The sequence below is a fragment of the Cajanus cajan genome, chromosome 2, assembly GCF_000230855.2.
Source record: "Cajanus cajan strain Asha chromosome 2, NIPB_CcT2T_4, whole genome shotgun sequence".
NCBI lineage: Eukaryota > Viridiplantae > Streptophyta > Magnoliopsida > Fabales > Fabaceae > Cajanus > Cajanus cajan.
This window is the reverse complement of record NC_138518.1, coordinates 66855517-66881242: the sequence shown is the minus strand read 5'-3', so window position 1 is coordinate 66881242 and position 25726 is coordinate 66855517. Positions and strand designations below refer to the sequence as shown.

General features: G+C 32.3%; 3 protein-coding genes across 4 annotated transcripts; 2 read left to right on the top strand and 1 right to left on the bottom strand.

Moving 5' to 3' along the window:
• Positions 1-4980: 4980 nt before the first annotated feature.
• Positions 4981-6336, top strand: LOC109799520 (F-box/kelch-repeat protein At1g15670). The gene has a single exon (XM_020360094.3). The coding sequence runs from the start codon at positions 5006-5008 to the stop codon at positions 6107-6109; it is 1104 nt and encodes a 367-aa protein (XP_020215683.1). The 5' UTR covers positions 4981-5005; the 3' UTR covers positions 6110-6336.
• Positions 6337-11418: 5082 nt separating this feature from the next.
• Positions 11419-15349, top strand: LOC109799480 (transferases/nucleotidyltransferase). The gene is made up of 13 exons (XM_020360052.3): positions 11419-11617; positions 11696-11791; positions 11866-11943; positions 12565-12645; positions 12726-12945; positions 13026-13084; positions 13455-13504; positions 13593-13680; positions 13780-14040; positions 14152-14244; positions 14347-14451; positions 14632-14748; positions 14827-15349. The coding sequence occupies exons 1-13, from the start codon at positions 11552-11554 to the stop codon at positions 14890-14892; spliced, it is 1380 nt and encodes a 459-aa protein (XP_020215641.1). The 5' UTR covers positions 11419-11551; the 3' UTR covers positions 14893-15349.
• A 1067-nt stretch (positions 15350-16416) lies between these two features.
• Positions 16417-24522, bottom strand: AAE18 (acyl-activating enzyme 18). 2 transcript variants are annotated; one of them, XM_020360282.3, is made up of 14 exons: positions 24135-24519; positions 23909-24038; positions 23554-23813; positions 23189-23390; positions 20853-20893; positions 19593-19721; positions 19346-19419; positions 19048-19268; positions 18531-18625; positions 18245-18461; positions 17853-17978; positions 17656-17754; positions 17218-17424; positions 16417-16831 (listed from the first exon to the last, which is right to left on the bottom strand). In XM_020360282.3, exons 1-14 carry the CDS (start codon positions 24398-24400, stop codon positions 16718-16720), a joined length of 2181 nt encoding a protein of 726 aa, XP_020215871.1. In that variant the 5' UTR covers positions 24401-24519; the 3' UTR covers positions 16417-16717. The 2 variants fall into 2 exon arrangements, with proteins under 2 accessions (XP_020215871.1, XP_020215870.1); XM_020360281.3 differs by having other exon boundaries at positions 23909-24522.
• Between the last annotated feature and the right edge of the window lie 1204 nt (positions 24523-25726).

Genomic DNA, 25726 nt, shown 5'->3' with positions numbered 1-25726 from the left:
AAAATTACAAGTTTTGCTTGTTTGAATTTTCGAGGACCATGTTAGAGATGACCAAACTTTGTGATAACATTGCTCTTATACAGTTTTAGTTGTAGAAAAACATTGACCGATGATAAAATTATTTTATGTTTTATTTTACATTATATATATATATATATATATATATATATATAAGTATATATATATATATATAAATATACATATAATTGTTCCATATATGTCTTGGAGATTTTCACATGATAATCTTTGTTTAATTATGAATGTTTTATCTTTTCGCAGCATAATAACTAAACTATAAAAATTGTATCAAGATCAGCCCAACTTATTATCCCAACTTATTATTAGGTCTAAAACACATTTTAAAGTGAGCAAGTTTATAATAAAAAACAATTCTGTGTTATTACTTTAATATTTCCTTGAAATGAATATAGTGATATTTTAAATGTTTTTAAAAAATAATTCACGATGATAAAAATAAAATCTGAAGATAATATGATGACACGTGTAAACTTGAAATACCAGCTTGAGATTTTATGGATTAAATTGAAATACTTTTGATGCTGAATTTCAACTACTGGAAATAATAATACATAACTTATAACTAATTAAAAATATGCAATTAAAATTTTCTAAAACCTCTTAATGCCATTTTAAGGAAATATTAATTAAAACCAAGCTATCATAAAAAAAAAAAAAACTAATACATAAAACTGATAAAAGTAAATTACACGAGCACCACACGCAGACATTCGTAAAAGAATTTCTTCGGATGGAGGATTTTGTTTTAGAAAGAGAGGATAGGGTTTGAGACTCTTTGGTAAATGATTATTTTTTTCAAAATACATGTATTTTCTTCTCTATGAATTATGATAATATATATTATCATGAAAATTTATTCTCTTAATTTACAATCAACACATATAAATATATAACAAGATTTTTTTTTCAAAAAAAAAAATTCTCATTTGAAGAATTTTTTTTTTCTCTCCATACAATTATTACTTGACAAAACCAAGACACAACACCACTCTAGACGTTAGGTTGGCGCGGGGACATGTTTGGATAAAGTTTACGTGAATGCGCGTTTTTTGTGTTATTTATTTAATTAAAATTAATTTTATTTAATAATCTGTATTAATTTGAATACAACATTTTATTATGTAGATTATTAAAATAAAATTTAACTTTGAATTAAAAGAAACACTAAAAATAGTTATAAATCTGTTTCAAATTTAGTCCAGAATGTAGTTTTTTATTTATTTAAAAGGTTTAGTCCAGAATGTAGTATTATTTCGTAAGGAAAATGACAGTTCGACAGTGTTACAGAGAAAGTTACATGTTATTTTTTTAACATTATCGATTCAGCTACGCGTACGAGGCTAGTGTCTGAACAATTTGGTCCTACACACGTACGCATCCTTATCCACTCCACCCTTCACTTATCTACTTCTACGGTTTCGAAGTCACAGTAATTATTAACAGGAAAAAGACAAATGCATAATTGAAAGTTTTGTCATAAACACTAACTCTTCTACAATATGGTCATGGATACTACTGATTATATTTTTATTTTATTCTTATTTTTATTTTTAATTATATTATTAATTTGAAATATCAATAACTTTCATCGATAACTAATCTTATCAGAAAATTTAAAGGATTATTTTTAGTAGAGTCGTCTCTTCTTACAACTATAATTTTATCATTTACAAAATTTAAATTTGAAATCCTTCTTAAAATAATTAAATACAGTATTATTCAAATTAATAATTTATTGAAAATTATTTATTTATTTAATAATAAATAGTGATAGATGCATGAAAAAAACTTAAATAATTCATAATAATTAATTTTTATTTTCTCATGTGATTACTTATCGTCCTTTAATAAAACAATTGTTTTATATCATATAAAACATTTTTACATATACCTGTAGATTATCCAGAATGACAAATTTTTTAGTTAATAATTATTTTACTAAAAAGTTGTATTTTATATAAAATTGTATTAAGAGAATAAATGTAAAAATGTATTGCTTTAAAGTCTATTAAAACCTTATTTAATACTTGAGTAAAAATGTAAAATATCTTTTTATAAATATAAAAATATTTGGAATATGTATTTCAATAAAAATATTTAAAATATATAATATTGTAATTTTTTTTATCAAGTTTACTTAGGTTTTTAAAATTACATTGAAAAGATATAATTTTTTAAAAAATATATGAAAAATATAAATAACATATTATTTTATTCTTATAAATAAGATCTGTCATATATAATTATTATTTAAAAGTAATATTTTTTTTTACCATTTTCAGTCATTTATGTCTATTTGTTTTCTTTCACAATTATATTTCTTTAAAAAGTAACCTTGTTGAGATATGATTGGATACTAAACATTAAACTCTCTAAATTTGGATTCAAACTGTGAATCATCAAAATTATGAGAAATTAGAATATGATTTGGTATGTCCATTTTTTGTTTTTATTTTTAGTAAAAATAGAAAATAGTGGTGAAAATATGTTTGTTTGAGTTTTAAAAAATATTGTCTATAAAATATTTTCAGATTGAAAGCCAAAATTGAAAATATAAAAATAAGTAGTTTTTTTAATATTTTTAAACAAAATGAGAATATAGTAACATAAATTATAATTATAAAATAATTTATTTCCTTTTTCTATTTCATAATTTTATCATTATTTGATAGTGATCGTAACAACGATGATGATATTAATTATAGTGGTGATAATAGCAATAATATTGTTATTATTATGCTTGTCACTTTTATCATCATCATTACTATTGTTTTATAATAACCAATATCATTATTGTTATTGTCGTTAATGATGATGATTGTAATGGTAGTATTAACAATTAAGTTACCATTATCACTATTGTCATTATTCTTATTATCATTAATAGTAATTGTAACAAAGATAATGATAATAATGACAACGGTGTATAATGATAATTATAAAAATAATAATATTAATCATCTCATAATAAAGATATTTATACTTGAAAATTAATTACAACTATTAATTTTAATCCAAAAGTTACTGCTTAATTCTTCATATTCTTCTGAATATTTATGCTCTTTATAAAATTAACATATATATTAATATAAATATGTTTTTATTAACGAAAATTGTCTGAAAACATATAATAAAAAAATTGATTATTTTTACATAGTTAAACTAAGCATATATTTAGGTTTTTTGGAAATAGAAAATAAGTTCTGCTTTATAAAAATCTAAGAATCCCGCCAATAGTTTTGAAATTGGTTTTTTTTTCTTTTTCTTTTTCCAGCGAGTAAATAAAAAAGTGTCTTCATCCCAAAGCTGGAAATGAATGATGATTGCTGTTTTGTCGTGATTTTTAATTGCAACCTCGACGTTGCGACTAGTGGATAACTTTTTGAAACTTTGCTAGTTGCTTGAGGTTGAATTGAAGCACGTCGTTTCTTTTTTTAAACTCAAGCAATGCATACAGTTCCTAACTGGAAAGGGAGGATGATCAATCCGAATCAATAGCATGATACACATGTTACTGTTATTGTATCGTTCCCCAACTGCATTGCATCACACTGCAATAACTCCAACTTGATCATACTCGTAGCAATATAGTTGCATAATATAATTGGTGTACGTGTTGTGTAGACTTATAGTTAATAAATTCTCATGCATATAGAAAAATATTGTTGAGAGGGGTAACTTCTTCAGCAGATATTTTGAGTTGAGATATTAATCTTACTTACACAATACCCTACCCCTGGCCACCACACAACCACGTTTGCCCTGGCTACTTTCTGACTGACTCCAACTGGTGTAAAGTCCGTACTACACTGCACTGCTAAAAATATATAGTAAGCTGTTCATATATAGTATATTTATTTTAAAAGATAATACAAATTGTACTGTACTCGTCTCTGATAGTCTAATCACTTAAACTTTTTTTGTCTTTGGCATTCAATATTGGAAGGCTGTGTGAGTGAACCAAGTAAATTCTTCGACTAATGATTCATCAATTAGTCAAATACGCTACATGACAAGACTCAATCGACTTTTAAATTGTTTCTCTACAACTAATTAGGAATCCTGTGATCTACGAAATGGATATAATAACAACTATGAATGTCAAGAGTTATCCTATTAATGATAATAAGGAAATAACATAATTTGTAACATTATAAAAAGAAAAATATTCAGATCTATAATATCGTCTCAGTATATGTATAGGAACTCGTATATCTTAAAAAAAAAATAGTTTTTACACTCACCCGGAATGTTTTACACTTTCCATGCAAAACATTAAAAAAGATAGTTATATATATATATATATATATATATATATATATATATATATATAAATGCAAAAAAAAATTAATCGATTGAGTCATTAAACCACTTTTTAAGTTTTGTTAGCAGAAGAAATAAAAAACCAACAAAAATATTTTAAAAAAAAAGCCTAAAATATAGATAAATTAAAATTTTAAAAAAATCCAGAATGATGAAGGGATAATAATTTTTTTTTATTTTATCGATTTTTAAAATCCAATCTTATGTATTGGCATATTCTGTATTATCATTGCATAAAATGTAGCGATAAACAAATAATGAGCTTATACAAATTATATTAGGGAGATCATATTTATATTATATATTTGTATAATTTTTGTAAATAAAAAAATAAAATAGAATATAGAATAATTGATGTAATAAAATATAAAAATATTATTACTAAATAATATATCATGCAATATTATCCATAAACTTTTTCACCTTCAACAATCGGGTATATGAATAGTGTATCCTCTTCTTGGTGTCTCTCAGCGAAGAGTGACACATAGATTTGTTGTGGCATTAAATTAAAGGGTAGTATTGTAGTAATAAATAAGTTGAAAATATCTGAATGTACAGAAGGCATTATCCGTGTGCGCCAAGCATTTGGATGATGATGATTTTATCTAACGGCTTCTACTCGTAGCTTCTATCTCTATAAATGCTCCAAACGCCACTTCATCTTTCACACACACACACACACACACTAATGCTAATGGATGACATTTCCAACCTCATCAATTTCAACGAGTTGATACCCGGGTTACCGAGCGACCTCGGGCTCGAGTGCCTAACTCGCCTGCCCCACTCGGCGCACCGACTCGCCCTCCGAGTCTGCACCCACTGGCGCTCCCTCCTCCAGAGCGACGCCTTCTTCCGCCACCGCAAGAAAACCGGCCGCACCCACAAAGTCACGTGCCTCGTCCAAGCACGTGAGCAGCAGCAGCCGCACCAGAAGCCCACGGGGTGCGTGCAACCGTGTTACGGGATCACGGTCTTCGACCCGGAGGCCATGGCGTGGGACCGGGTCGACCCGGTTCCGGATTACCCCTTCGGGTTGCCCCTCTTCTGCCAGGTGGCCAGCTGCGACGGGAGCCTTGTCCTCATGGGGGGGTGGGACCCTGCCACGTACGAGCCCCTCACGGCGGTGTTCGTTTACGATTTCCGGACGAGCGAGTGGCGCCGGGGGAGGGACATGCCGGAGAAAAGATCGTTTTTTGCGATCGGGTCGGGGATGGGTCGGGTTTATGTGGCGGGCGGGCATGACGAGAATAAGAACGCGCTGGCCACGGCGTGGGCCTATGACCCGAGGGGCGATGAGTGGGCTTTGTTGGGCCGGATGGGCCGGGAGCGGGACGAGTGCGAGGGGGTTGTTGTTGGGGGAGAGTTTTGGGTTGTGAGTGGTTATGGTACCGAGAGGCAAGGGATGTTTGATGGGTCGGTGGAGGTGTTGGATCTCGGGTCGGGTCAGTGGAGGGTGGTGGAGGGGGTTTGGGAAGCGGGTCGGTGCCCCAGGTCTTGCGTTGGGATTGGGAAGGATGGGAAAGTGGTGAATTGGAGAGGCTTGGATCCGGGGCTCAGGGTTGGGGTTTGTGGGGTTAGGGTTGGGTCCAGCTTTGTGTTGACTGGATCTGAATACGAAGGGGCACCGCATGGCTTCTATTTGATGGAAATGGAGCAAGGGCAGAATCGTAATTTGAGAAAAATAACCGTGCCTGATGGTTTTTCTGGGTTTGTTCAATCAGGGTGCTGCGTTGAAATATAATTAGTCGGGGACTCACTTGTAAATATGCTACTTTCCGGAATTTGAAAATTCAGATTTTTTTTTTCATTGTTCAAATAGAGGGAACAGAAGAAAACAACCTTTACTATTTCTAAGGTGCCCTTGTGCATACATGCGAGTGCTACATATATATATATATTTATTGTTTTGAAAATCAAAGCATTGAGATTGATTTTGGTGTAAATAAGAAAGGGATAATTCATATATAATTAGGTCATGAGTGCTATTGGACCAATATGTATAGTTTTGGCAATGGACCAATTAATGGGAATGCGATGAACGAGTGGAATATATTGCTCTTCCCTAGTGAGTACTGTATTATATTATGAATTCTTGAAAGAAAATAGTGAGATTTTGAGAAGCTGGCACTTCAGATCATGTGATTGTGACCATTGCTTGTATAGTTGCAGTGTCGGTGCTGGTTGATGAGCGTAAGGTCTGTTTCACGGAGTTCCCCGTTTCTCCGCTCAAAATGTCTGATTTCAGAGTTATTGTGACCATGTTTCAGATAAATGTGTTATTTTTTTTTTTTTTTTTAAAGTAACTATGATATTTATAGTAAAAAATAGTGGCTAATTTTTCTTGAAGAATGTGAGTGTATACAAAAGATACAAGCTAGAATTCAAACAGTTATTTAACAAATTATTTAAGCAATCATCTTGTCCTTATGGAAACGACGTCATATTCACACATGAAATACATGAAGAAATTTTTAAGAGAGTAATCCTTATGACACTCGCAATTTGTGTAATCCAATACATTTATTCTCTCTATCATTATAATTTTAAGTGTACTTATGTAGCTAGTGTTTTACTCTATTCACATTTTTCAACACTATTCAATTTAATTTTGTTTTTCATCTTTTCTTTTCAAAACAATTATAATGTGGTCAGGCTAACAAAGAAAATATTGTTTTTCTAGAAATTAAAAACACCTCGGGTTAAGGAGAATACTAGTTGTATTATTTTTTATAATCATTTTTAGATTTTCCCAAATCACTTTTTTCAATTTAAAAAATTTGCACCTTTCTTCTACTTGTCAAATATTTTTTTATTTGAATAATTTCTTTAGCAGAGGTTACTTACAACTCTGTGCAAGTGCTTGGGTTATCATTAACTTTTTTGATATTTTTGTGGGTGTAACATACTTATATCAAATTTAGAACCCTTACTTATAAAGTGGGTATAATGTATGCCCACACCAAATTTATAACTTTTTTCACTTATTTTTTTACTAAATTGTTTTCTTTATTCCTAAAAGTGTAAGGTAATAATTTATTTTTCCGATAGGTTCGGATTCTAATAGAAGAAATTTAATATTTGGCTGAAATGTTAAAAATAACAATAATTTTTAGGTTGGCTTTTTGACTAGTGTCTTAAACAAAAAGTAAAATTACCTTGGTCATATCTTAACACACAAATAACTTAACACAATTGCAAAATTTAAGCAAAACCAATTGAACATAAAAAAATGTGGACTATCGATCCGTACTATTTATGGGTTTTTCACTCACTAGCTAAGTTTTTCTTTTTTGAAAAAATAGTTACTTAAGTGACCATTGAGCGAGTATATCAATATAGAAACAATTTGAAATAATAAAAATAAGAAAGGAATACATAAGTTACCCATTGGGTTGCCTCCGAGCTAGCATTTCCTTAGCGTCACTAGCTTGACAGATGACGGAACCTTTTGGGGTTCTTGAATTCCATTTAAAGGTCTATATTTTCTTTCAACTTGCCCTAAAGATAGGGCTTGACCTTTCCTTTTTCACCTTGTAACATCTTTTTAAGATTGGATCATCTATCTTAATCCTTTTTTCAGTTGTGTATCTTAATCCTTTCTTCAGTTGTGTACCGTTGATGACAATGGGCCCTAATCACTTGGATTTCCGTCTTCCTTAGAAAAATTGGAACTTAGTCTAAAGACGGTATACTTGTTGCCCATGATAGAAGTTCCTTTTCTTTGGAGTTGTTGCTCTTTAGGTGGGTTTGTCAGTCCTTTCCTTTTTTCCTTCTTAGAGTTTGTCTCTTTTATTTATTTTATCATTAAACAAACTCTTTGCTCAAGTAGTTGACTCTTTCTTTCAAACACATAAAAAGCCACCACTTCATCTTGCATTCTTAACTTGAACTTACCATTTGCCACATTAATCAATGCTTTTGTAGTCATCATAAAAGGCCTCCCCAAAATGATAGGTACTTGCAAGTCATCCTTTATGTCTATAATGATGAAATTAGATGAAAAGATAATCTTATCTACCTTCACCAACATGTTCTTTATAAAATCCATGGGGAAATTTGATGGAGCGATCGACTAGTTGCAATGTCATGCATGTAGGCTTGATTTCCACTTCTCTAACTCTAAATAACATATATAAGGACATCAAGTTGATGTTAACCCCTAAATCAAGCAAAAATATTCCCACTAAAAGATTCCCAATGGTGATGGGAATAGTAAAACTACTAGGATCCTTCAACTTCAGAGGTAAAGTTTTCTAAATGATAGCACTGCATTTTGTTTCCAATTCAATAGTGTTCTCTTCTATGAACTTCCTATTTTTTTTGTTAATAGCTTTTTCATAAACTTAGCATATGTAGGCATATGCTCCAATGCCTTATAGAAATCTAAGTTAATTTGGAGCCTCTGAAAGATATTCATGAAGCGAGCGTATTGCCTCTCTTTATATTTTTTTTGTAGGCACTAAAAGGTGAGGTAACTCTTTTGTTATTATAGGAATCTTACTTTTTTATTCTCTCACTAGTTGGTGTTCAAGCTTCCTCTCACCTTGTCCTCCACCCACATTTTTTTTCCTATTTTTTTTCTTTATTTTTTTTTTCTATTTCACTCTTGTTTTCTCCTCCCTCAACATTTTTCTCTTTTGCCACCACCTTATACTCCTTGCCATTTCTTGTAACCATGACACTACAATTTTCTTTAGGATTGGTTTGTGTGTGAGCAACAAATTAACCAAAAAAAATTTCTTCCATTTGGGTAGAGAGTTGCCTCATTTTAATCTCCAAATCTTTGATTATGGCCTGTGTATTTTTCTAGTTAATAGTGAAGGTTTGTATGAATTGATTAAGGGTATCTTCCAACCTTGTTTGGCAATCATATAAATTAAGCTCAGGTGTTACGAGAGGTGCACTAGAAGTGTCTGCACTGTTCTGATTCCATCCAAAATTTTGATGTTGTTGTTTCCCTTCTCTATATCTTCCTCAATTGATTATGTAGTTAACCTCTTATTGAGGTTCCTTCACTACTACTCCACATTGTCCCTATAAATGTGTGCCTCCATAAATTTCACACTCACTGATATAATATGCAGAAGTAAATGCAAATGTCTAAGATTATAGTTGTTGGATTTGTTGTGACAAATTTTCCATTGTTTTGTTTAGTATCTCAATTTATTGTACCGAGAGTTTGTTTTGGGCCAATATAGCATCACTAGGACCCAACTCATACACTCCCTTCCATGGTGCAAATCTCATCCTATGGGATCCATTGTGACTACTGGAAACATTGTTTACGATGACGACTACTTCTTCTGGTGCCTTGCAATTAATATTTCCTCCAACTAAGGAATCCAAAATAAGCTTAGTATTATACAATAGTCTGTCTGAAAAGGCACACATCTGGTCCATATTATCAAATCTATGGTTTGGTCACTTCCTCAACAAATTCTGATATTTGTCCCATACTTCTGACAATGACTCATCTGCCTCTGACTGAATGTTGTTGATGGCCATCTTGCATTACTTAATTTTCTCCAGTGGAAAGTACTTCCCCAAAAACTTATTAGCTAAATCATCACATGTAGTGAAACTACTGGGTGAGAATGACTGAAGCCAATGACTTGCTCTTTCAAATAGTGAAAAAAGAAATATTGCCAACCTGATGGTGTCATTTAGAACACTCTGATATTGCATAGTGTTGCATATCATGATGAATTCAAAGAGATGTGTGTGAGGTTCCTTGTTATTAACTCTAGAAAAATGATTCCTCCTTAGCAAGTTAAGTAACACTGGCTAAATTTTGAATTGAGTTATTGTAGTTGTGGGTCTGACGATATTGTTAAACTCTTTGGGGGCCATGATGTGCCATTTTGCTAGTTATTGTTCGTTGTTAGCTATCGTCCTCCTTTCTGGTTGTGGATTAGTAGTAGGAGGAGCAATAGGATTGGGATTAGGATTTTCTCTTTCTTTTGCCATTAGTTCAGACGATGAAGTGCTTTGGCTTGCTAGAAGTTGTCTTCTTCATAGAGTATTGTTTCTTCTGCAAGTCCTTTCAATTTTTGGATTGTAGTACAACTCTACGAACAAAGTTTCACCTCACATTAACAAATTCAAGCTAGAGAAAGAACAAGTGAGATCTAATAAATAAAAAAAATAATAATGAACAACAAAATTAAAACATAATATAACATCGTATTATAATTAAACAATTATAAGAATCAACTCTTTGACAACGACATCATTTACTTGATATGCATTTAGCAAGTATATCAATTGTCGCAGGTAGTTATATATATAGAAGTCCAAGTATTGAATCCACGTGAACTTGGGTTTATAATTATATAATATAATTTTGGTAATAAACACATAATTTAATGAGAATTGAAAATTTTCAACAATAAATGTTTAAATTTAATGAAAAAAATAAAGTAATAACTTTTGGATAATTTGAATTAATAATAAGAACATATTGATTCACTAACTTTTCTTATGTAAAATCTTTTAATTTTTCATTCGATGTTATAATTATACAGTTAATTCGATAACATATAACTATATTTAAACTCTAATTTCTTAAGTGAAAAATTCTAGATTTTTAAAGAAAATTTCAATTCCTTGATAATTTTTTGTCAAACAATTACCCATTAAGGTCAAAATCAAAAGTTAATTAATAAAATTTATCATAATTTAGCGATAATAAATGTTATCGATGTATTATCTAAATCGTAATTTTAAAAGAGGTTTCACAACAAACATTAAGTAAAAGAGTAAAACAATTAACTAAATAAATATTTTGTTATGAATTTAATTATAATGGACTTACAGTGTAAAATTTTATATTATTATTATTATTTATAAATTGTTAAAAATTTTATTACAATGTAATAATTATTTTGAACTTGTCATATCTATGTGAAAAAATTCCGATTTATTTGTAATATAATTTTTTTCTTCATAAAATAATAAATAAATAAAAATAATAAAATAAAAGTTGTGGACAGAGAACAAAATTTGTGCACCAATTTAGGGAGGGAGCATTTGACATCAGACAAGGCATATAAATAGGGAAGGTGGATGAGAGGCGTGTTTGGGTTTGAGCGCTGTGAGTGTAAGAATCCAAGATTTGATTAGGGAAATTAGAATTTAGAAGAACCAAACCCTCCGAAAACCCAGAACCCTGTTTCGCGCGTCAATGGATTTCCAAGTGGTTGTTCTCGGCGGTGGCGTCTCCAAGAAGCTCCTCCCTCTCGTTTCGCAGGTTCCCAACGGAAATGCTCCAAACCAAACGAATTTCAATCTTCTTGTATTGTACTAAGCGCTTATTTTCTGTTTGCAGGAGCTTCCAAACGCGTTACTTCCGGTGGCGAATCGTCCCGTTCTCTCTTACGTGCTCGAGTACTTGGAGCTTAGCAACCTAAAAGATCTCATTGTGGTAATTCATTTCTTGCAACCATGGATGTTATTGGAGAGGGTAAATAGTTAATTAGTAATGGAATTTAATAATAGGTGGTTGAAGGCGAAGAAGTGGCTCATCATGTTGGGGCTTGGATTTCAAGCGCTTATGCTGATCGCCTCCATGTTGAGGTAATAGCTTCTTTAGATACTACTCTACCATTTACTGAACATGATTCATGGCCTTTATATATCTCGTAAAGAAGGATATGTAGGTCTCAGGTCCTGTTTGGATGAATAAACTTATCAATTAGTAAGAAAATAAGAGAGTAAATGAATTAAACTTATGCACTTCAATTTTTATTGAAGTTCTTTTATCTGTTATTTTCAAAAGGTGATGTGCATAAGTTGATTTAGGATCAGTTTGGCGAGAAAAAAATTACGAAAGAAAAGTAAAATAAACTTCTTTATAAGCTAAAACTAGTTTATGCTTATATTAGTAATAAGATTTTGGAAAAGTTAATAGAAAGAGTGTCTACAAATTAAATTATGCATGAATTTTATCGTATGGATAAGTTTATTTCATTTTTTCTTTCTTATTTTTTTTTCTCCCATAAGTGTTTTTGGAGAATTTTATCCAAACAGACCCTTAAATGTATGGAAGAAATTTGGTTCATTTTGCTCTTTATTTTTCTTCTCTTATAGGTGGTTATTGAAAAGTTTATTTAAACATGGTTTTATTTAGTTTTTACCTTAAAAGTATTGATAATGTGTCCAAATTTGTGATGATTTTTGTGTTTAAAAATGTACCAGGTTGCTTCAGTTGCCGAGGATGTGGGAACTGCAGGTGCAATACGGGCCATTTCACAGCACCTAACTGCCAAAGACATTTTGGTGGAATATCCCTCTCCCTTGCCCCTTAACTATTTGATTTAAATAATGTTGTTCATTATTGTTGTGCTGATTTTCTGCAGGTTGTCAGTGGTGATCTTGTTACCAATGTGCCACTTGGAGCAGTTGCAGCTACTCATAGACGGCATGATGCAGTTGTCACTGCTATGCTTTGCCCTGCTCCTGTAAGTGGACCTTTGGAGTCAGTATCCTCTGGTGGGAAGGACAAAACTAAGAAACCTGGCCGATATGATTTGATAGGGCTGGATCCCACTAAACAGTTTTTAGTTCACATAGCAACTGGTTAGATATCAAGCTTTCACTTGTATATGGCATTTTATTGTTGTATGTGTGCTCATATTGAATCTTGCAACTCTTTTCAGGAGCTGAAGTTGACAAAGATCTTCGAATTCAGAAGAGCATGCTCCCTGCAGTTGGCCAGGTACTTTTCTTTTTCCTTGTCTCTGGATCTTCCTAGTTTGCTCCTCCTGCCCATAGTTTCTCTAATGTTACAAGTCTATTAGACTTCTAGTGTGAGATTTAAGTGTCTAATCTATAACAATACTTGCAAGTTTCATCTGCTATTTTCAGTTACTGCATCTTTTATTCATCACATTGACCAACTTTATTATTGGAGTTCTTTTCTGTTTGTGTGGAGATGAAAATGATTATTGTGCTTTCAGATTAAGAACAGTCTCATACAAATAGCATTTTCTGTGAAAATATGAATTGGTGATCTGAGCAATAGAAAATTAAATGCAAGACTTTTGCAAATTCTTATTTCTCTTTATTTTTATTTCTCCTACATGTAGATAGAAATAAGGGCTGATCTAATGGATGCTCACTTGTATGCATTTAAAAGGTATATTCATTTACTCTTTTCAACTTTCTTGTTTTGTCTTAGTCTTGAATTACTCATTTTTGTATCCTGAAACAAACTTTTCTTGCAGATCAGTTCTACAACAAGTTCTGGACCAGAAGAGTTCATTTCATAGCTTAAAGCATGATGTCTTGCCATATCTTGTCCGGAGCCAACTGGTTAGTTGTTAAAGGCTTTTGCAAATATAGGTTAGGGAATGCTTATACTTTTAAGGATTCTGAGTCTAACCTGGTTCGAATTTTCTAAATGAGAGTTAGAAATCAGAAGTATTATTAAATGGTGTGCCACAAGCAGAAGAAAATGGAAACGGAAAGGTTATTTCTCAAAGCAATGAACAAGTGCTATCTCAAATACTTGCTAATGCATCTGAACCAACCTTTCATCTACGTCATGCACTGGATCCTTATGGCACTACTTCCGTTCGAAAAACCCATAAATGCTGTGTGTATATAGCTGGAAGCAGCAAGTACTGTGCTCGCTTAAATTCTATACAAGCATACAGTGACATAAACCGAGATGTGAGTTTGTTATTGTTATGACCTTTATCAGGCACTAGATATTGCCTTACATGTTCATCTTTGGGCTTCTGCTTGCTTAGGCATTATTCATTTTTTTTTTTACCATGACAGGTTATAGGAGAGGTTAGTCATTTATCGGGGTATTCCTTTTCTGCTCAAAACAACATTATCGATCCTTCTGCAGAGATTGGGGCTAAAACCACTGTGAGTTAGTTACTTAAGTTGTGTGGTCTGATATACTGTTTCTGAAGCATTATTTTTGTTATTCATTTTTAAGTTCATATAAATAGTTGTGATTTCTTTTAGGTTGGACCACATTGTATGCTGGGGGAAGGTTCACAGATGGGTGACAAATGCAGTGTGAAACGGTCTGTCATTGGCCGTCACTGTCGGATAGGTGCCAATGTTAAGGTGGGATGATATATTATTTTTACAAGTTAGCAGGAAGTTAGTTTTTGGTCTTTTGATTTATCTGTGATGCTATGATCTCCAACCCCAATGATTGGTCAGCAACACTGACTTAGCGTCTTTCTAATGAGTTATATTCAATAATGTTAATGCTGTTTTTTTTTCTTGCTTTTATGCATGAAGGTTGTTAATTCAGTAGTCATGAATCACGTTACTATTGGAGATTCTTGTTCAATCCAAGGTTCTGTTATCTGCAGCAATGTACAGCTCCAAGAACGTGTTGTACTAAAAGATTGCCAAGTAATTCGTTTCACCCTTTTCTGGTTATTTTTCATGATTGCAACTTGAATGGGAATGTGACATTGCCTGTCTTGGCAGGTTGGAGCAGGTTTTGTGGTCACTGCTGGTAGTGAATGTAAGGGGGAGGTCTTGGCTAAGAAATGAAACCGAGATGTGAAAATCCAGGCTGGGGAAATACATAGCAAATTGACTTTTATTCTGCTTCATAATTGCTTGGAGCAAATTTTGTGTGTTACTGGCAGCAGTTTCAATTTGGTGATCCCGACAGGAGCAATGAAATTCCAATACTTCCAATTTGTGTGTATGTTCTGTGCAGTTTCTTTCTCCTACGATTAATGTTTGAAAATGGCTGCAATCGGTGTTGAATATGTATCTGTGTAAATGACTACTACTTCCTCTTCACAATTTTCTGCCATTTAAATGCACGTTACAAGGGACTTTCGGTTGGTTTTTTACTGCTGTACTAAAAGCGGTATAATCCAGCGTCATCAGTTTTGTATTCGAGTAATTGTTACTATTGAATGATGCATCTTGTTTGTTTTTTGTATTTTGTTTTTGTTTGAGATCTAGTTATGATAATGTTGATGAAATTCTACGTGAATTGATCCTTGCTTTGTAATTCGTTTAAGCTGAACTTCTTTCGTCTTTGTGCGGGGGAGGGAGGGGTGATTTTGAAAGCTTTTATGTTTGCAATCAGCAGAACATGTAATTGGATTGAGATGAGAGGTGTGCGTGTATTTGCAATTACTAAATGGTCTATAGAAAAGCGCGAGTCTCATTGAAGCCAATTTACAGAGTTGTTGGTAAAGGTCAACATATACATTTTGGTTTATCCAATATCAGTATCTTGATTTTCTTCAAGAGCACCCTTATAGTGTCTGTTTTAGATTGCTTTCACTGCAAATTGGCGTTTAGTAAAGAGGACATGTGGATATAAATTCTTGAAAGTGGTTTATTTTAACAATAGAATTATTATTTTTATGAAATGAAGCTTTTATGTTTGAATATATTTCGTAAAACGTGATTTTACAATAAACGACTTTCTTTTTCTATGGTAAGATTACATAAATTTTATCTGTAGGAGTATTTAAAGCAATCAATTGTTGGAGATGAAATAAAATAATTTAATAACTTTTAATCATAAGTTTCAATATTATTTATGACAAAATTTTAAAATAGTTCTTGGAACAGTTTTTTTTTTTTGGTTTCATGAAAATAGACATGAAATGGCTTCTCAATTGTTGTGGAAACCAAAGATATAGCAAACAATTGCTAGCTTCTGTACAATTCATTTCTGATTTCCCAAAAACATTAAAAAAGAACAAAAACAAATAGTTTATCCGACAAGTTTCCGCATTTTACTGGAAAAACTATCATAATGATAAATATTTATTTTTATATTATTAAAATTCATATTATTTTTAAATATATAAATTACATTTTAAATTTAGAATGAACAAATTTAAATTGCAATATAATGTTAATTTTAATAATGGCAACATTTAAAAATATTGAAATTCACTTTAGAAATAAAGATAAAAAAAGGATAAACTGAACGTATACGGACACAAATAAAAGATATTAATTCGAGACAACTTTTTGGCTAGTTACACAGCAATACGTGAAATGCATCTCTAAATTTGAGAATAAAAGAGAATATTAAGAATGTGTAAAATTGAGAGGGAGAGTCACCCTCCAAGGTTTACCATATAGGAGTGGATATTTTACTGGAAAAATGTTCCTTGAATAGTTATTGATATATTCCACTATTATACATTATCAAGTTATCATAACGCAGGCAAATAAGAATCAGTCTTAGATTATTTTGGTGGGTTTGTAATGTCATGTCTCAAACCAAAGTCTCAGCGCATTGCACTCTAGGAATACACTACAGTATAATTTTTCATACCAAAAAATTTGATTACAAGCCAAGAACTTCATCCTCTTCTTTTGTGAATTAATAATGTCGCTAAAGTCTGCTCTGAATTGATAGCTCACGCTTCATTTGATCTCTCAAAACTCTTCTAAGTAATTTGTTGGAAGCTGTTCGGGGAAAGTCCGCCACAATTTTAACAAGGCTCACCTGTAAAGTAACAAAATGAGTTTATGAATATCAAATCAATAACTTAATCATCACAGATCAGGTTAAAATTTCCATAAAATTCCAATTTCCCTTCAAACTTGGTATTTAGTGAAAGATAAGTCATTAAGTTATTGCTTTTTGGATCCTGCCACAGTTATCTCTGCTCCATTGGGTCAGAGACTAATTTTACTCATAATACTGTGACTATCATTAATCTGAAGAATTTTTGCACATAACAAGAATCAAATTCCGAATTTCTACTAAATACATCTTCCCCACAACTTGTTAGCCTAGGATGTCTAACCACGACGCCTCATTAAGTTGATGCTTTTGACAGTGTATTCAACTCAAAATCATAATTGCTAACAATCAACAAAGGGTGATACCTTAAACAAAGGATTAAGGTTGCTTTGGATGGCTTTAGAGAATTTCCTTTTTAGAGTTTCTGCATTGGAATTGTATCCTATCTTTAAAACTACAAATATTATCAGTTGTTCTGGGCCTCCATTTGCAGGAGCCACGCTGATTGCAGCTGTCTCCAAAATGCATTCATCAGCCCCATCACAAACACGCTCAATTTCTACAGAGCTAGTCTGCATATCAGAACAGAAAATTTCAAGTAACAATAACAGTCAGATTAAGGATGTCAAGGTAGGATTTTTAAGAATTTCTGATGAATCCATGATCAGATACAGGTGTAACTTCCATTCTTATTAATTCATGCAGGACCTTGACATGGAAAGATATAGGATTCTTACACCATGTGTATCCAGCACAATAGCTTTCAGAAGCTATAAACATAAATATACTGGGTGAGATGGTACCTTTATTCCCCCAAGATTCATTGTGTCATCAGCTCTCCCTTGTACAACAAAATAGCCTCCGACAGTTCTTTTGAGTACATCTCCATGTCTCCTAAGAACCTGCTTATATCATGTTAGAAATGACATATTATGGGTAAATAATCCAGTTGAAAAATCATTTATCACATTGGCACTAAGCATTTAATTGAAGTAGATACCTTTCCTTTGTACATAGGCATTCCCTTAAAGTAAACCTCTTCATTATCAGCATTAAGCAATCTATCAGTTGCTCCCATATATACAGGAAACAAGCCCACTTCACCAACACAAGAAACATCCTCTGGCTGTCATAATGATTAAAGAGATTAAACAAATTAGAAAGCCAACAAAAAATTTGTCTACACCAAGAAAGGATTGCTATTATATAAGATAATGAACATTGATTGAAAATAGTTTGGTCATGATGTAATAAGCACTTGACATCCATTATCCATTGCAACAACAAAATTATACGTAGGTATTAGCAAGATGGAAAGAAGTGTCATGTCAGTGGTAGCATAGATAATATCATACCATCGAAGATTTGAAACTACCGAGAAAAGATTCTTACATAAGGAACACCATTTTCATCAAGGATGACCAAGCCAGTTGTCATTGATGGTGTGCTAAATGCTCCAAATGCTTGAGGCTGCAGTTGACTTCCCATGATATAACAAGATGCAAGCTCAGTGCCTCCACAACATTCAATGACTGGTTTATAATAAGACTTTGAAGAAAGCCAGAGGTCATCATCAACGTTTGAAGTTTCTCCAGTTGAACAAAATGTTCTGCATATAACCACAGTTTAGTTCACTTTTTCACATGAGTTACTTAATTATTCAGACAAGAGAAATTACTTTATCTTTGTCCAATCCAAGCCCTCCATGCATTGTGTACTCTTCCAAGTTTTTACCAAGCTTGGAACCGTTCCCAAAATAGTAACACCAGCATCCTGAACAATTGTAGTTGAAAACTTGAATGATGGTGCTTTGTGCAATGTCTTAAATTCTTTGTATCTAAGTCAAGCTCTAGCTGTGAGAGTCTTCGCATGTATAACAACTAATCTAGTTCCCACTCAGTTCTATTCTACTACTAGTCAGCACTTATTTTGTTTATGGTCCCAAATTCTTTGGTGATTTTTTGGATCTATGGACATAGTCCACATAATATCTCAAATTTGATAATTAAGGACTAATTTAATTTCGTAGGATGTGACTTTTGCTAATTAAATATTATTTTAATAGGAATCAATCTTGAGAACATCAGGTTGAACATTTTTAGGTGATTAATATAATAATGACCATAGAATAATACATGTTATTATGTTAATCATAAGTAATATAGGGACCAAAATATTAGAGTTGGAGGAATCACCTGAACGAACTTTCCAAAACCATGGCCTAGAGGAGATCCATGGTATAGAGCAAGAGTTGCACCAGATAGAAAGCATGAATATATAAGAGTTGGGCCCATAACCCATCCTAAATTTGTAGGCCAGCAATAGACATCTCCAGGTTGAATATCAATAAAAGCCCATCCATCTGCAGAACTTCGTATCGGTGAAAGTTGAGTCCAAGGAATTGCTTTTGGCTCCCCTGAAAAGTAAAAAATGTAACCAGAAAATCATATCAGTGGCAGATTCTGCTTGATGTGTTCAAGGGAGAATCTCTACCTGTGGTTCCAGATGAGAAAAGTATGTTAGTGATAGAATCAATAGGTTGATAGATTGGATAGAACTGATGTGACCTGCCATGATTTAAATGTTAAGGTGAGACAACACGAGAAACAAATCAAACAATGCAACTTCTCTTTCTCTTTTTTCTGTTTTTGGTATCTTTAGAAATGACTTTTAGTTCACATAAATAACTATTTATTCGGATGAATATATGGCTTAATAGACACATTTTAATGTGCATTACCTAGGATTTGGATTTGTAGAAGAAAGAAAATCCTTCCATGATAAATCTTGTGATCTTAACTTCACTCCGAGATCATTGCCTATCACTGGCAGCACGATAACTTTACATGTAGCTGCCTCAATGACTCGACTGCAAGGAGAAATAAACAGAATGAGGACAGTGGTCATGTGTAAAACTGAACCAATGAGAGGCAATGAGGCATTAGTTAGGAACTTAACATCTACAACACAGTTTGGCCAATGAGAGGCAGTAGTCATTCGTTTCTAACCAAAATCTTTTGAGGAAAGTCTAAGCACGTCAAAATGTCAAGAAAATTACATGCAAGAAATGAGACATTTCAAGTAGAAGAATCGGATTCAAGCAGGAATGAAGAAGGCATAAAATTATACTTTATGAAAGAAAGCGGTAGACGAATAATACATATCCAGCTAGCCTAGAAAAGAATAAGGTTTTTAAAACTAGACCGGTAACATAACTAGTAAAGACATTGGTTTAAAATTCATTTTTCTAAATGTAGTTGAACCATTAACAAATAATATTTAAACAACTACAATCAGAAACAAAGTAAATATAAAAGATATGACTATCAATCATAATAATATTGGATTAGAATTATATCAATCATCAAAATATTGAATTTTTAATTAAAAATATTATTTTTCCAGAGGACCAGTTTGAACCGGTCATGCCTGATTTGCCTGGTTTTCAACCAGTTTAACTGATTTTACAGCAGTTCTTTGTAGGATCAGTTTTGAGACTTGACCAAACCAGTTTGGGAATTGGTTCCCAATCGGATTGTCCAGTTCCATCCGATTCTGACAATTATCCTCATAGAATCCTGAGTCAGAATCGGAAAAGGTAATACACAAAAAATCATTCGTTTGTGATCCCATTAAATATCTATTAACTAGACTCATTGCCTACAACAAAGTGAGGCAGAAATGAGAAAAAGAAAACAGGGATGAGGGATCTATAAAAAACAGGTTCCAAAATACAATGTGTATGGGGCGATTTAACATTACTTCCATTCAGCCGGACTCCTATGTTGTTTGGATCATGGCATTAAAACATTTATTAAAGGATGGATACTTTAACAGATGACCATTAAATAACAATACTATAACAAATATTGATTTGGCAATTGTGTCAAAAGTAATGGGTAATTACAATTAAACCTGTAAAGTTGAAGGTGCCAATTATCATATTTTGAACAGAAGAACTAGACAACAGCATTTCCATAGTGCAATAGAAGAAATTTACCTGTACAAAGGGAATTTCCTGCCACCTCTTGATATGAAATCCTGAAACAGATTTACGCTAAGTATCAAACTCTTTACCACTGGATCAGGAGACCTTGATACCATGTCAAGGACCAATTCTCTCCGAAAAGCTTTAGTTATGTGTTATATCTAAACAAAATGCATAGGGAACCTCTGCAACTTACTTTCAAGAACATGTTTTTCTCTCTCCCTCCTTAAAAACAGAGTACTATGTGTATGATCTTAATCAAATATACGGTAACACCATGAAAATTTCAAAACGAGTTAAACAATCTGATTTGATTGATGATTTCAACAGATTCTTCAATATTTTGAATTTTGATCTTTATAACTCCATGTAAAACAAAAATAGTTTTAAAATTTGAGAGCATTAATAAACCACCACCAAATCTTAGAAGTTTAAGCTTCCGAGAGAGCACTAAATGATTGAATTTATTCTCTTATGTGTGCCCCCATTAAGAATGCCTGTTTTCATAAATTTAACACATCGGAACCACTTGTTTCTACCTGAAGAATGATCTAAAGAAGACAGAACTAGGTATCCAGGATTACGGCATTGGACCTTTAGCCGAAAGCATAGAAAGACCTCGTGAAGGAACTATACAACTCAGTAGCCTAAGCCTATAGTTTCAACTAACAGCTGCCCTAAAGCTTAAGCTATAAAGAACAACCCAATAATGGTTTTTACCTCTAATATTTCTCTAATGATAAAGCCATCTGGGATTGAAGTGTAAACAAAGTACAGGCACCCTCTGACATTTTTGGTGAAATTATAATTTAATTAAAGGAAGTTATCAGTAAGGTTTGAACTCTTGATCATTTGATAGACTTTAATATCATGTCATGAACACACTATTCAAACAGTTTACTCAGGTGCAAGCCCAGGAACTTTAACTTCCCAGAGATAGTTGGGAATATAACAAAATTTAACTAACAATATATAATAATTTCTTTTATGTAATGATCAGTTTGATTTAGCTAGAAGCTACTTTCTAGGCAGTGTGAGAGTGAAATTGCTGGACAAAAAGGCGGGAAGCCTGGAATAATCATCATCCTCTTCTAGAAGTCAAATATTTGATTTTTTTATGTTGATGTTCTGTCCACCTCTATTCTCGTGGCTAGACATCATTAAGATTTCATTCACTTAATTTCCTAATTGATTTTTGCTTAACTCTACCTGAAATTCTTGCCACCTTGAAATCTAATTTCAGAAGTACTGTTTTGAGCACTAAAACTACTATCAAGATGGTTGTTAATTTCTGTCAATTCCTTGCAAGACACCCTTACATTAACACACAAGATACATACAATAAGCTTTGAATACAGCTACTTTTCTAACTAATTAATACTCTACTTATAAATACCCTGATCTTTCTCAAGCTTGTGAAGTCTTAATTGCAATGCACCATTCACAAAGACTAATCAGCCTGAACAAGGTCCAGCTGCTTGCTAATACCGAGGATCAAAGCTATATGATGTAGTCAGTAAGTACCCTCGTCAAACAGGTATAGGCCCATAAGTTTACTAAAATAAAGTCCACGATATCAGTATCCAAGAATCAAATAAATCCTTGCACTTTGACTGTTGGTTGAATCTCATCAAACAGGAAACACAAGTTAGACATTTAGACTCAAATAAAGAGTATTTAATTAGCCACAATAATAATTTGGTAATTTTGGAATTGCTTCACGCATACCGAGTAGTACTACTTCTGTTTCTTTATATAAGAAACAAATTGATACTCTTTTTTATTTTGATTATAAAAAACATAGCTCTACTTTAAGATGTATTAATTGTTAATTTTCTTTTATAATACCTTTTATTTCTTGTGAAATTTGTTAATAAGGCACATACTTAATTCTCATGAAAGTGAATGCATTTATTGATCTATTAACAATAGAAATTACACTAATTTGTTGAAAAAATTATCTGTTGAATTAGGTGCAATGTTGTTAAATGCAACCATTATTAAACAATTCAAGTATTCAACCACACTATACCTAATTTAAGAGATAACTTTTTCTACAAATAAGTGTAATTTTTATTATTAATAGATCAATAAATGCATCCACTTGCGTGAGGGTTAAGGAATCGTCTTATTAATAAAATTTAATGTTATAATACCTTTAATAAAAATTAATTACATTAACTACTTTTATTGGTGTTGATGAATTAGTCATTTGTTTCTTATACAAAGATCAGAGGGACCATTACACACTGAAATTGGTAACTGAGAAAGAACAGAAACTACGCCAAAGATCATAGCTTTAGTTTACTATTAAAGTCATACACATAGTACCAAATCTAAAAGATCACCTGAGTAAAAATACCCTTTGCTCTAGAAACACGCAGACGAGTTGCAATTTCCTTTGGAGCAAAGCTATCAGCTATTGATACCACAACACATCCAGCTAGAACAATGGCTAGATATATAATCACAGCATTGACTGTCATTTGCATGTCAATGGCGATTGCATCTCCTTTTGAGAATGTAGCACTTATTGCATTTGCTACCGACCTGGAAATAACAAGCCAAAAAACATGAAAAATATACAAACTAATCTCAACTCAATCAACCTAGTGATGAAATTGAAAGGAGGCACACCAAACTAACTTAGCACAAGTATGATGAGTAACGTAACTTTGGTCAAAAAGGCAAGAGTTTGAGTTGAAAGGCTTACATTACTTGGTGTCGGAGTTGTTTAAGCGAGATTTGATTAACCTCGGAATCATCAAAACCTTCATCTCTCCAAACGATGGCTACACTGTCATCTGATTTGTAGGGACGAGAAGAGGGTTGCAGACAGCAATCAGCAATGTTGAGGACAGAGCCAGGAAGCCAAGTCCCTCCATGTTTAGAAGGGTCAGAAGTGTCTAAAATGCACTTTGGAGGTTCAACAAATGAAACCGATAGTTCCTTGAGAACAAGGGGCCAGTACAGCTGCATTGACAATGGGTAATAAGATTAAGAAAGAAAGAATAGATGTTGAAATGAAAGAAAGGTATTAGATGTTGGAGGGTAGTTAGGTTGCTAGCCTGAGGGTGTTGAACAGAGAAGTTGTGAAAGAGAGGAAAGCTAGAAATAGGGTCTTTGTAGGAAGGTCCTAAAAGCTTAGGACCATGAGTTTCCATGAGACGACCGAGGTTGGTGCGTTTGGATTGGTCTCTGAAAAGAGAAGAAAGAAGAATGAGTAGAGTGAAGAGTGCAGATGAGAATAAAGGAGAGAGACAGTAAGATGTAGTAGTGAAAAGGCATACGTACAGAGAAGGGAACCAATAAAGTGGAAGAGAAGCAGAAGCATTGTGAGAGTGATAAACGGAGTAGTAGAGAAGCTGATGCAAGGAGTGTGGGAAAGATGGTTTCAGCGCCTTCCGAGTGACAAGGTGGCGCCATATGAGTGATGGGTCGGTGGGAGAGAGAGACACAATATTCTTCAAAACGCTGTATAATTCATTTGCTTCTGCCACTGTTAAGCCTGCATTCACCAACTCTTCCACTCCCAACTCCGTCACGCTCTTTGATCCCATTTTTCTGTGTCCCTTCTTTTCCGGTTGCCAAGTTGGAAGTAAAAAATGCGGAGAGGTGGGTTGTTGAGTTCAGTTTTAGGCTCCAAACTTGACCACGTTGATATCTGCTATCACCTAACTCTTGCGTAGTGCTACCTCCATTTTTTTTTTTAATTAAGATTTATATAAAAAAAATTAAGAAAATAATTAATATTTTAAAATTTTAAAATATTTATTACTTTTTTTTATTGTATTTATTACTTATTATCCTTTAGTAGTTGAAAAAATAATAAATACATTAAAAATAAATAAATATATTAAAAATAAATATATATTAATTATTAATAAAAAATAAAAATAATAATAATAAATCATTAATTTTAAAAAAGTGATAATAAAAAAAATAATGTCAAAATTATTATTTAAAAAAAAAAAAAACGGAGGAAGTAGGTGACTGCGATTCCAACGACGTTCTTTTAATGTCACATAGTGTGGTCCCTACTCCCTACCCGCAGAATTTATTAATGGTTCTTTTAACTAAAAAAAACTTAAATCCCTGTTATTGTAATGAATTAGTTGAAATGATCGACTACCTAATAGTTTATGGGTTTAACAGTAATGTAATACATTATAAAGTTTATATTTTTCAAAATTATCTTTTAACCCATAAATAATACATATTTTAATTGTATAATTATTTTAATTATCATACCTATCCACTTATATCAAAATACTTAACTAAGTGAAGTCTCTTTTCTCAAATTAATATTTTTTTCATCTACAAAACTTAAATTAATACATTCTTTAAAAAAATTCAATTCAATTTCACTAGAACCAATGACTTATTATTCATTAACTATATTTTTTATAATATTATTTTATTTTATAAATCAAAATATTAGTATAGAATTAAAACATAATAATTATAATATTGTTAAGGGTGTGTTTGATTATTATTCTTTTTTTGTTCAAGATCATAAATATTCTCCACTGTAAGCAATTATATTCAAACCAATTAAGACTATTATGAGTGATCAATGATTATTTAATGTTATTGCATGTCCAAAACTCAGGATTGTAGACTTCTTGTTAAGTAGGTGTTACCCTCATTTACGTGATCTAATACATGACCATTATCTTTTTTCAGTCTATTTATATACAAATTTAAAAATGTTTTTGAAAATTTCTATATAGAAAAATATCCTTTATTTTTTTTAAAAAAAAAATTCTTGAAAACACTTATAAGTTATATCCAAACAGTTTCGTGATTCTAACATAACCCCCAATGCAAATGTCATTATGTCAATTCAGTCCCATTTCCAATGCATGTCAAGGCTGAAGGCTCTT

Coding starts and splice junctions, on each gene's coding strand:
- AAE18 (XM_020360281.3), bottom strand. CDS start 24,400: ATGGGATCAAAGAGCGTGACGGAGTTGGGAGTGGAAGAGTTGGTGAAT. Junction 20,894..23,188: donor CAAAGGGTATTTTTACTCAG/GTGATCTTTTAG, acceptor AATCTGTTTCAG/GATTTCATATCAAGAGGTGG. Junction 18,626..19,047: donor GTTTTGGAAAGTTCGTTCAG/GTGATTCCTCCA, acceptor ACAATTGTTCAG/GATGCTGGTGTTACTATTTT.
- LOC109799520 (XM_020360094.3), top strand. CDS start 5,006: ATGCTCCAAACGCCACTTCATCTTTCACACACACACACACACACACTA.
- LOC109799480 (XM_020360052.3), top strand. CDS start 11,552: ATGGATTTCCAAGTGGTTGTTCTCGGCGGTGGCGTCTCCAAGAAGCTC. Junction 11,944..12,564: donor CTGATCGCCTCCATGTTGAG/GTAATAGCTTCT, acceptor AAAATGTACCAG/GTTGCTTCAGTTGCCGAGGA. Junction 12,946..13,025: donor TTTAGTTCACATAGCAACTG/GTTAGATATCAA, acceptor AACTCTTTTCAG/GAGCTGAAGTTGACAAAGAT.